General features: G+C 40.8%; 1 protein-coding gene across 1 annotated transcript in view; it reads right to left on the reverse strand.

The window, feature by feature from the left end:
• Nucleotides 1-2,066: 2,066 nt before the first annotated feature.
• LOC118104827 (guanine nucleotide-binding protein G(s) subunit alpha) overlaps nt 2,067-12,507 on the reverse strand; it is a 30,270-nt gene continuing 19,829 nt past the window's right edge. The window contains exons 6-12 of the mRNA XM_035152044.2: nt 6,694-6,748; nt 6,419-6,492; nt 6,170-6,228; nt 5,917-6,037; nt 5,278-5,408; nt 4,856-4,923; nt 2,067-4,513 (exon numbers count right to left, since the gene is read on the reverse strand). Of these exons, the coding sequence (XP_035007935.1) occupies nt 4,367-4,513; nt 4,856-4,923; nt 5,278-5,408; nt 5,917-6,037; nt 6,170-6,228; nt 6,419-6,492; nt 6,694-6,748 (655 nt within the window). The 3' untranslated portion in view covers nt 2,067-4,366. The remainder of the gene's footprint in view (nt 4,514-4,855; nt 4,924-5,277; nt 5,409-5,916; nt 6,038-6,169; nt 6,229-6,418; nt 6,493-6,693; nt 6,749-12,507) is intronic.

Consider the following 12,507-nt stretch of genomic DNA (forward strand, 5'->3'; position numbering starts at 1 on the left):
CCTGGTGACTGCCTATAAAAATTCTAATGTTTATCCCCATTATTTGCTTCCATACCTAATATTTGTACAAATAAAACACCAGGGACATGGTTGACATTTCCACAGAGGACATCGTGCCTGCAGCGACTTGTGGATAAAACCCTTGAAAGCTGGAAGAGACGCACTGTTCGGAATGTGAGTGAACAGTGGGTAAAACAAGTGTTTTATCAAGTTACTAAAAGAGCTTTGATTAAATATAAAGTATAGAAATGCAGCTGTATTAGAATATATGGCCAAAAAGAACTTTCCACATACTTTTGTCTGCTTTGGGCTGTTTCTCATGGTTAATTTACATTGAAATATGGCTGAAAAGGAGTTTAAGTCCAGCAGCATATTTCAGAAATGTCCTGCAAGGCCTTCCCTGGAGTACAGAGGCTGTTATAGCTGCAAATTCATGCCCATGTTAGAGGAATTAGATGTTTAACAATCAAATATAGTTTTAATATTCAGGTGTCATCGTACCTTTGCTCATGTTATGTATTTGGAAGTTAAAATCAACAGAATGGCTTTAGTTGAAAGTGACAATCAGGCTGCACCTCTCTGACCACAGGTGTAGTCTCACCTGAGCTTTCAGAGGAGCTTCACCTTTCATCACTCACTTCTCCATTCTTTGCATAAACAACATGAAATAACTGTGCAGTTGCACAACAGCACAATTCTCTGTTGAGGTGTGACCCTGGAAGTGTTCAGTCAATCATGTTACCGAAGGAGGAATTATCAGCTTCAGCTCATAAACCTGCTGCTCCAATGAAAATAGAAGTGGTATCAGCACGATCTCTGTGATGACAGATGAGCTTGTGACGTGCTGCTCCTCTACTCTTCAATCTCAATGTTGGGACTTTAGTTTGTTTTAATCTTGCAAGGACAAGCTCTGATCCTCTCAGGTGTCAAGTTTCCTGATCCAGGAGGCTTTTATCAAATCCTGGCAGAGTTTGGATGCATTATATCATTACATCAGGTTACTGTAGAATATTGGTCTACAACCTCATATATACACTTTAAAAGTCAAAGTAAAACCGCAAAGGATGAAAACTACTTGTTCTTAATTCTTTCATTGCGTACCCCTCTCGTGTTGAATTTAGTATATAATGATCTACAACATTCATGTCAGTTCTGTCAGACCAAAGGAAATAATAACTTGGGAGTGTTAAATCCAACTCTGGGAGAAATAAAGCTGTGGTGTCTTCTTCATGACTGAAACCATATTTGCATCTTTATAAACCTTCACGAGGAAAGTAGTGTGTTTAGGGAACCCGGCTCTGTGACAGTTGTGCTTCACTGCTGGTGCAGTTGACACTCAGTTGTCAGATTATTAGGTACCTACCGGAAACTAATGCAGTCTAATGCAACAATATGCACTTTTGTTTCAGAGAGAAATCAAATTGAACCTTACGGATTTGAAGGCAGCAGTTTGTTATTAGCAAACTCAATATCCTTTTTCAAAAATTGGCATCTGAAATCATATTTTTTTCTTCTTTTACCTTATTCCCAGTAAAGCAATTTGTAATCTCTAGTTTTTGTAATTGCTAAAACCTAGGGCTGAGTGAAATGGCCCAAAATATATGTCAATAATATCAGTATATCAATAATTATCATGATAAATATCAACTTATTAAAGGTGGACACTTTATTAACAGCACTCTAGGAATCTTGGGTATATTTAAACTGATTATGTTTATACTTCCTCACTGTGCTTGTACAATGCATAGACAACATATAGATGTATGATGGACATTTGTGATATTACTATTGATGAAAATGATCTTGACTTGAATATTGATACTGTTTATCGTCCTACTTTAACCTATAAGTAAATAAACATCATCTGCATCTTGCTTTACTGGGATGTGTTTCTAGCATTGAGTTTGCCCTCATCATAATGAAGTCAGACTAATTGCAGGACTGTAGCATTAGACTGCATCAGTTTTCACTGGGTGTTCCTAACAAACTGGCCACTGAAGTGTGTGTGATGCATTTCTCAGGTGAGGATCTCGTGAACCGAGACTAGGAATGAACCAAACACTTAATACAACCTTTTCTTCTTGTTTAAGCAAAAAGAATTTGGTTTATGTAGAAACAAGCAATGCTTTGCAATTGGATATTTCCCTCTCCTTCAAAAGAGTTAAAGCTAAAATAAAAAAAAAAAAGAAATTAATCCCCATCCCACTGCACCCAGAATCGCCACCTTCTGAAAATGTATGCAGATGTTACTGACAGAAAGCAAAGGAAAGCTGGGGGACAGCTCACAAGGGAGATAGATATAAGTGTACAGTACATATATATAAAATATAAAATCTCAAATATATTTTATATATATTAAATTGTGTTAGGGTTCAGTATCTCTCACTACACAGCATTAAGGTGGTGTGTCTGATTATCCTTTTTTTTTTTTTTCTTCATTTTTTTTTTTCTTCAAATCCTATTATATGAACCAAAGGAGAGTCAAAGCAAAACAAATGAATCAACAAACAAACAAATGTGTGGGTAGGGGTGGGGGGTAAAACAAAAAATAAGGAAACTAAGCAACAGACAAAAGGCCTCCGCCCCGATCCGATGCCCCTCCCCCCCCAGCCCCCAGCGGAGGAGTGAGCTAGCACGGACGAGGTGGGATGGACCCGTCCAGCTGTACAGCGCAGTGAAACATAACTTACATATTAGCTCATTTTTACATGTACAGTCGTGATCAAGGCACAGGGATCTTCTACAAGTTAATTTTTTTTTCTTCAATAAAGTTGTACAAAATAATACATTTTACAGTCTGTACAAGAATAATAGTCCAGCAGTAAAATAAAGACAGACGTACTAAAGCCGGGAGGGGGAGGAGGTGGGAGGTGGGAGGGCGGGGACGAGGTGAGAGAACAAGACGACAGGTGAGGGGTGGGGCTTCGTGTGGAGGGGAGGGTGCTGGTGAGGGCTGGAGCATGTTGGTGTGTGTGTGTGTGTGTGTGTGTGTGTGTGTGTGTGTGTGTGTGTGTGTGTTACCAGGTTAATGTGTTGCATCCAGTCTCGTTAAGTCGTTTTTTTACTTCATGCTTTCCTTTTGTGTTGATCTTTTTTTTCCTTATTAAATAAAATCTTTCGTCTTTCTTTATTTTCTGTATTTGTCGAATAGCAGCAGGGGCAGGGGGACCAGGATGTATATGTGTGTGTATGTGTGTCTGTGTGTGTAGTGGGGTGTCAATGGTGCACAAAGGCAGATCACACACACAGTGTACACCAACACACAACATGGGGTAAAAACTAACAAAAACGTAAAAGTTGAATTGTGTTATTACAGGAATATATAATATTTATATATATACATATTTATATACACACTCATATATAAATATCTATATATATATATTTATATAGCTTGGATTTTTTGCACTGCATGAAGTTCACTGGTATGCATGGATTTATGCATTGTATGGTATTATTCTTTTTTTTCTCCTCCTTTCTGTTTTTGTTGTTTTCTGCCACCCCGCCTCAAACGATTTCCTGAAGAGCAGGTCATGTGAGCCATGTGGTCTTATGTCCGAGTCACGCTCACGACCGCAGGCAGCCGTTAGTCAATTAGTCCGTCCTCGGGCACGAAAAAAGAAAAAAGGATCACAGCCCTCCGCTGTGTCAGTTTGCCACCCTCCATCCATTTTCATCTTTCTCTTCTTGTCTCCTCCTGGATCGTCATCAGCACGCGGTGAATAAACTACCTCTCTCTCAGGATGCATTATTGAATCCAGCCTCTGCCGACTGTTAAAAGCAGGAGGGCTTGGTATTAAAAGGGTGTGTGTGTGTGTATGTGTTTGAGATATGAGACATTAAAACCTATTTAAGGGCTCTGAATGTCTAATGCTGTCGTGTGTGTGTGTGTGTGTGTGTGTGTGTGTGTGTGTGTACCTGCGAGTGTGTGTTCATATATCTGAGAGAGAGCGAGAGAGAGATAGAGAGAGAGAGAGAGAGCTAAAAGGAGGAATAGCTTGCACAAAGATTCCAGTCTCGACCCTCTTTCATGGGTCGAAGTGTGGCTGAGTACAGGAATCAGTCCTGGATAATAGTCGATGAAACTGTTGTTGGTGAATCCATAAAAACAAAACATCTTTCCACGATGGGTTTTTTTCTGAAACTGTGTTAGCGGGAGGAGTTGTATCGGGGTGGAGGGGAGGGCAGGCGGTCAGTCGCTGACTTGTTCGCTCAGTCGTTTGGTGAAGTTGGTGGAAGTGGAGGGGGTGGGGGTGGGAGGGGGTGATTGGCTAACTGGTCGTGTTGGTGGTGGGTGGGGTGTGGGGGGTTGGGGGAAGATAGGAAGGACGGTAGGTAAATAAGTCGACCGGGCGCCGCTTCCCCATCACAACAGCTCGTACTGCCGTAGGTGCATCCTCTGTATGATGTCGCGACAGTCATTGAAGACGCGGCGGATGTTTTCTGTGTCGACCGCGCAGGTGAAGTGGGGGTAACAGTAATGCCGGCCGTCCCCGCTGGCTGTGCTGATCCTCTGCAAGAGACACACAAGCAAAGAGATGTTAGTGTCAGATTAACTCATCAACATGTCATCAGCACCGCCCGTCAAGTTCCAAAGTTAAAACCCTTTTACCGTTGAAAATTAGGTCCAGTTTATCTTCACTGGTTTAGAAATAGCGAGGAAAAATGTGTTCTTAAAAGTAAAATGGAGGAGAGTAGCTTAAGAGGATGTAATTAATAAAATAGTAAATGTCAGGTTTGGTCCTTGATTACAAATTCTGCTCCGCTATTTGTGAATCAGGCAAAATAAAATCATAAAAACATATATGTACAAGGAAACAAACTAGAATAGGTAAAACATGAGGTGTGAACGTACCAGAAACTCGTCCCGGATAAAGTACTTTGCCCTTGTGACACGAGGATCCTCACCTGGCTCTGGTATTGCTGTTGGAAAAGAAGAAATCTGGTCAGATTTAAGAGACTTTGCACAGTGTGGAGCATCAATGCAGCTCAACAACAGAAACAAATACAAACACATGCAGTCGGACAAAAACACAGGTTGTAAATGAGGTTATGGCTCAGTCAGATGATCAAAAACATTTAATTTGAAGGTAAAAACCACTACTCAGTAACTACTCAATGCACAGAAACAGTCTCTGTCCTTTCAGACTATTTATAACGTTGGTTTATTTAGAGTAAATCTAGCTCATTATCTGCACTGAACCATTTGAATAAAGCCGCTACACATCAAGATGAATGGATATGTGGTGGACACACATATCAGCGTCAACCTCTCACCATCATCAGGTGTAGTGTAGCGTGCAAACTCCGGGAAATACTCTTCGATCTTAGATTTCCCTGCCAAAACCTTCTCGGCGAGCAGGTCCTGTTTGTTCAGGAAGAGGATTACCGAGATGGTCCGTAGCCACCTGTCGGGGGGGGGGGAATGCAGAAAGAGCTCAGAGCCAGATTTCTTTGCATGTTCATTTTAAGGACCCAAAAGATGTGATACAGGGAAAAATTCTAAGCTGCAGAGCAATCAGTACCAGTCACATTTACACTAATTGTAAGTATGATTACGTTGATGGGGTGAAGTGTATGTGTACAATTGCTATCACAGCATAGAGAGAGAATAAAAAGAGGAAACAAAACTCTTCAATACATTTTTGTTAACTTCTACTTTAACAGCAAAACACAGCATTACAGGGCACAGGCTGGAACTTTACTGCTGTAATAAATGTATAGTAAATGTAGTTTAGGAATATAAGCACATTTGTTTTTCTATAGTGTGAATGCAGTATGTATTTATTTGATGAGTATTATTTTTTAAAGAGCTTCATTTCCTCCTTTTGTCTCCCTGTGGTGAACAGATTGTGATCTAATAATAATTAGTTTCATGTTTTAATTTCTACAAAATCCACAAACACAAGCTCTGACCTGTTGTTCCAGATGTTCTTGAAAAGGTTGAGGGCTTCCTGTAGTCTGTTGGTCTGATTGTCTTCTCTGATCACCATGTTGTAGCTGCTGCTCGCCACCACAAAGATGATGGCTGTCACATCTGTATCGCACACACAGAGACACACACGAAACAGAGGAGGGTTAACAACGACAAACATTTCAAGACTTTAAGAGTCAATCATTATTTTAAAATAATTAATTAAAAAATCTTTAGAAGCAACAAACATCCTACCGTTAAAACACTGGATCCATTTCCTACGCTCATCCCTCTGACCTCCAACATCAAACATACTGCGAGACAGAGGAAGTTTAAAGTTTCATTAACTCTGGTTGTAGACAAAGTATCCTGAAGATATTTTTGAGGGAAAAATTTGGTTAAACATGCTCTATGCTAAAATCAGTGTGTCTTGCATATTGTAAACATTGGTATGAAAGTTCTTTATCTTAAAACAAGTGAAATAAATTTTAAATCTCAGCTCACTGGAAATTGACTTTGTCTATTTGAAATCTCGTCTCGAAAATCCCGGATGTCAGAACTCGGCATCTCAACAGGTCCTGGAAAGAAAAGCAGATAAGAGAATAAGTTAAGGAATCACAAGAAGCACAAGAGAAGCTGGAATAAGCATATTTTTTTATTTTACTTCATCGATTAAAGGATGAATTGTCTCAACACTACAGTGGGCAGATGCAGTCAGAGTTGTGTTAATGATACAGAGTTATTCAGTATGAACGACTGCAGGAGTTTGAACATCTCACCTGATCAGTGGGTGTGTAGTCGTTCTGCCGGACCACATCGATCCTGTCTAAGAAGCTGCAAAACAAAAAGGAAGAAAAAAAAACTCAGGTTAGATCTCAGCTGCTGTAAAGTCAGCAACATAGTAAACAAGATAAAACAGCAATTTATAAAATATTTATTATATCACAGTAAACACATCTTTCTCTATTTGTCATGTTTTGTTATCAAAGCAAAAATATCATACAGGCTAAACTGCAGTGTAATGTGTTAATATTCTCACACACAGAGAAAAATGGAGGATAAGGGTCTTTAAACGGCCACCAGGGGGCGTGTGTTCTAATTCACAGTGAGATCTGAGGCAGTCTGAGTCACCAGCAGACCAGAGAAGCCTCATCAATGGAGCCGCTGTAGTAGTACTTGCACAGAAGGAGAGGTGTGTGTGTGTGTGTGTGTGTGTGTGTGTGTGTGTGTGTGTGTGTGTGTGTGTGTGTGTGTGTGTGTGTGTGTGTGTGTGTGTGTGTGGCGCTTCAGATTAGCAGAGCTCCAACCCAAACGCGTGTTAATTATTCCAATGAACTGGCCTTCGTCGCTGTTGCTTTTCAAGGTGTGTGAGTCGCCCTGATGTTTTCATGATGACTGTACCAGGGTCACCTGCTGCAGGCGTGTGCCGCAACAAGTCGGCGCTCACACAAACAGGCCTCGAGAAAGACGACACGACTGCAGGCTACGGCTCCGTGAGCATCAGACGGGGAAACATTTGTCTTGTGGCCAAAGAAGCTTGAGAATAGAGAATAAAACCAAATGACGAATAATCCCTCCTCCTTCATGTGGGCTCCTGACAAACATGGAGGTTTTAAACGTCCCAGCTGTCCTCACAGTACTTTCAGATGTAAAGAAAAAAAAACAGTATGGAGGACTAAGAGCAGGAGTGGTTGTGCTGCGGCAGTGGAAAGAGGAGTGGTGCTACACTGGGAGGAATTTGGTGATTATCTTTGGGCCACAGCGGCAACTATCATAAGTGTCCCACTGGCCTGCATCGATCAGACCAGACAGACCAGAGCGCTGCAGGTTTTCTCCAACCACGGCTCCTCTGAAGGTTGAAGCAGCAGCACATTAGCAGTGGAGGAATCGTCTGCTGGAGCTGGACTTCTACAGCTGCTGCATCAGTAACAGACTTAAACTCTCAAACTCATGAGGTTCTATTACAATCACCAAGTAAATAACACTGGAAATATATGATCACTGAACTTATCCTGTTTTTAAACAATAGCGTGAAAAACACCTGCGACAGAGAGCGTATTAAAAACACTGCTTTCTCCTCATGTTGATCAATTCAACAATAAAATCAAATCCAGCTCAGTTCAATTCAAATTCTAAATTCTCCAACATTTGCCATAGGAAGCTCTATTGTGAACTGAAAACAGTGTTATTCTTATTACCTCTGCCAAGGATCTAATGTTTTCTACCCAGTTTGTTTGTTTGTGAGCAAGTTTACATGAAAACAACTGGAAAGACTTCCACGAAACTTGGTGGGGGGGAGGTGACATGGGTCAGGAAAGAACCTATTTAATTTTGATGTGGTTGCGAATCAGGGGGCGAATCCAGGAATTTTTCTCACTTTCTTTAACATAACGTGATTTTTCTGATTGATCCTCATGGATCTTAAAGTGAAAAAAAATAATCAGGCACATTTAGGGAACTGATATTGGTACATGATTGGGTTTAAGGGGACAGCTGGGCCTTGGTGGAGGGTATTGCAATCTTATGAGCGCAATCAATGTTAGTTATGTATTGTGTAACTTTATCTCACTATAACTATTGTTGGGATTTTCTGTTTCAGACTGTGTCCCTGCTCACATGTCTTCAGACACATTTCCCTGCCCGTGTTTGATACCTGCATGGCTGTCTGTTTTGACTGATCCGCCTGCTCGCCGTTCTTACAACTAGAAAGGCAAGTCGCTCCCTAGTAGCTGCCTCTTGGGGCAAAGGTATGTAACCCCCTCTGAGATAACTAGGAATGTGGCAGGCAGGGGTGAAATGTGACAGGAGGGCTGCAGGTAGCACACTGAGAGAAACAGGGGGCTGGGTCCGCAGAGGGTACTGTACTCGACAGACAGAGACAGAAGGACAGACAGGAAACAGACACTGACTCAGGGAAGAGGAGAGAGCGTCAGTATGAGACTCAAAGAGAAACCGAGTAGGACAAACAGCTCGGGGAACAAAGAGAACCCCATGTGCCTATCTCCACACAAACGCACACTGACACAGATATTCATATAAAAAACACACACGGACGCGACGAAGGAGCCAACCAGTCTGGTACCATCGGTTCCCTGCAGGGGCCGAGTGGCTCAGCTGTTCCCACTCCACAGCGCCTCGGCCATGGCAGCACAGCCACAGCCCTGCTCAGCCCAAGCGGCCTGTTTCTGCCCCGTGTCCACAGGTCAGACCCTGTGACAGTCTAACTTCATCCCACCACAACATCCCCATGCTGAGCTCCAAAATAAGAAAACAGGAATATTCAGGACGTGACAGAACCTAGAAGCTGCAGCTCAGATGATGACAGACTTAACATGGCTGCCACACAGAGACATCTGCCGAGGCCAAGTGTGTTTATCTACAGCCCTGGTCTGAGGCGTCGACACGCCCAGGACGAGCGCTGCTCAATTTTTAGCAGTTCTCTCTATTAATAGGAGAAGTGCCAATAATAACAGTGCCTAGTAACTTGAACTAAATAATAGTGGTGGCTGCCCCAGTAACAGAGAGGTCTGCGGTCTCATGTAGAACCTGTCAGGGTTATTCTGAGGTAGCAGACAGGCTGACTGAAACTCTGGAAATACACACAGGACACTTGTCTAGTGATGGAAATAACTCTGTATTTACAAGAAAAGATAAAGTGGTTATTTTAAACCTTCTGTTGCATTTGACTTTGGTTTGCATGTCCAACGATTGAGAGGAGCATAAATATAGAAGCAACAAAAAAAGCTACACAGTACATGTATATTCTAAATCATCCGTTTATTTAGTTTTTGTGATAGGGTTGTTTTTATATTTCAGTTATTTATAATTAATTGAGCCCGACTGATATGGATCTTTGGAGGCTGATAAATATAAGATATTGTTATTAAACCATTAAAACAAGTAAATGTAACAGATGTTTGATATTTAACAGATTAACCATAAACTTTATTATAAACAATTATCAATAAAAACAAATTCCACCAAATATGTCAAACTTGAATTAATAAAATACACAAAAAATATGATATATTTAAAATTAATAAAAAACAGGAATGCATATCTTTTCTGCATTAGTCTGTGAAAGGCTCATATTGGTTTACATTTCTTGATAAATTGGTCGGGCTTAGCTATTAACACATCAACTGGGTTATTTTGTTTTTCTTTATTTTAAAAAAATAAAAAAGGCTTTGAAAACTAGTTTTGCAATTTTCTTCATCTTCCCCATTTGCTCCATCTTCGTCTCTGCAGCTCCCTCCAGGAATAGATCTGAAAACGCTTCCAGAAGCTCCACAAACACCAATTCAATTATGCCCCCATCGCACTTGCAGTGAAGATAACAACTGAACCAACATGCATGTTAAACACTGCCCTACATCTACATCTCAACAACAGCAACAATAGCATCAAATTAATTCAGACTTAGATCTTCACATGCAGGGAACACGAGAGGCTTCAGCATCAACAGCAGCACACTGACCCAACACGGCTAATAATAATAATAATAATAATAATAATAGTACTCATGCCATGTATTTTGTTAAAGTGGCAGCAGCGAGACAAAGTATTACCCAGATCATGAGCTAGTTTACATCTTCAGATCTACACAGGATTAAGCAGCTCTGAACTACACACTCACAGCTGGACTGGAAAATATCCTCGAATTATGAGCTTCGTTTACGGAGATGAAAAACATTGTAAATAATCAGGTATCTTGTGCAGGATGCAGAGGAGTTTCACATTTCTGACCTTGGCCTTTTTCGCTTTAATCTTAAAATCATGATGTTATAATTGAATATTAACTTTGCATGATCATATTAAAAATGTCTGGCCAGAGAGCATTAATCGTTAGAAGAGCAATTATTTATGACAACAAACCCAATAACGATATGTTTATGCTTTTGACAAGTTAATAACTATCAGAGTTTATGGTTTAAACTTTAATGTGATGCAAACACAAAACATCTGGGGACCATCGCCCCTCGCATACCAGCAGCGACACACACACACACACACACACACACACACACACACACACACACACACACACACACACACACACACACACACACACACACACACACACACACACACACACACACACACACACACACACACACACACACACACACACAAACATTCATTTGAGCTGGCCGACAGGATCAAGTCCCCAAATCTGTTTTTCAAAAATAATTTAATATTTCTGTCAAACTCTCATAACTCAAAAGCAGCAAGAAAATTGATCATGTTTATGTAAATAAACTTCTGCAACAGGTAAAAGTGTTAAAGAACAGAAAATACAACTTAATATTTCATCAACTGAGATATCGGTTAACAATCAATATTCAGGATATTTACATGGAATTAAAATAAGGGTATATAATGTTGATTAATTTCATTATGATCTAAGACTACATTTAGAAATGTCCCAAAATTTTATGAAATAACTGCTATGACTTCATATTTCTTACTTCATTTGGCATAAAACTGTATCATCTGAAGAGCATGACTTGAACATTTTAACGTAAAACTCTGAGCAAACACTGACTCCTAAACCACGTATTTGTCAAAACTGGATCCTGAACTCAAACTCTGCACAAGAGAAAAGCTGAAGCTTCACGAACAGCGTCTGAAACGCAGAGTCAAGTCAGAAAAGGGTTTTGGCGCTTCCTCAAAAGAGGGAAAGATCGTGCACAGTCCACCGAGTGGAGCGATTACTGCTTCTTTGTACTTTCACATTGCAAGGCGACCAAACCAAAGGCTTCACCAGCCAATCCTTAATCAAACACACACACAGGCATACACACACACAGGCACACACACAACCACACAGGCGCACACACACACAGGCCACACACACACACACACACACACACACACACACACACACACACACACACACACACACACACACACACACACACACACACACACACACACACACACACACACACACACACACACACACACACACACACACACACACACACACACACCCCCATAGAGAGAAGGAAAGAGAGAAAGAGGAGGAAAGAAAAGAGAGAGAAGGCTGTGTCTGACATTACAGCGTTGCTCCAAAAATAGCTCCCTGGCGCCCTGGCCTCCAGCTTGGTTGTCATGGCGACAGAACCACAGGCACTATAAATAGACAATCGGCTCCAAATCTTGTGCGACTGGAGTGAGGCCAGAACGAGGGAGAGACAGACAGGGAGAGAAAAGAGAAAGAAAGGAAGACAGAAAGAAGGAGTGAGAGAATGACAGAGGAGAAAAAGAAAGAGAAAGAATGACAGAAGAGGTGGAGAGCGAGCAACAAAGAGATACACAGAGAGAAATGCAGGGAATGAGAGTGGGATAGAGAGAGAGAGAGAGAGAGAGCGGAGGAAGGAAAGAAAAGAAAGAACAAAGAATGAATTAAAGAAGTTAAGAATGAACAAAAAGAAGGACAAGAGGAAAAGAAAAGGGAAAAAATTAAGATTTAACGAATGAAAAGTCAGAAGGAAAGAGTGAAAGAAGACAGAAAAACAAAAGAGAAAAGAAATACAGTCAAGAATTAATGATAGAATGAGAAAATATAATAGTTGCTTACTTTTTAAATT

The sequence above is a fragment of the Hippoglossus stenolepis genome, chromosome 3 (genome assembly GCF_022539355.2).
Source record: "Hippoglossus stenolepis isolate QCI-W04-F060 chromosome 3, HSTE1.2, whole genome shotgun sequence".
Classification (NCBI taxonomy): Eukaryota; Metazoa; Chordata; class Actinopteri; order Pleuronectiformes; family Pleuronectidae; genus Hippoglossus; species Hippoglossus stenolepis.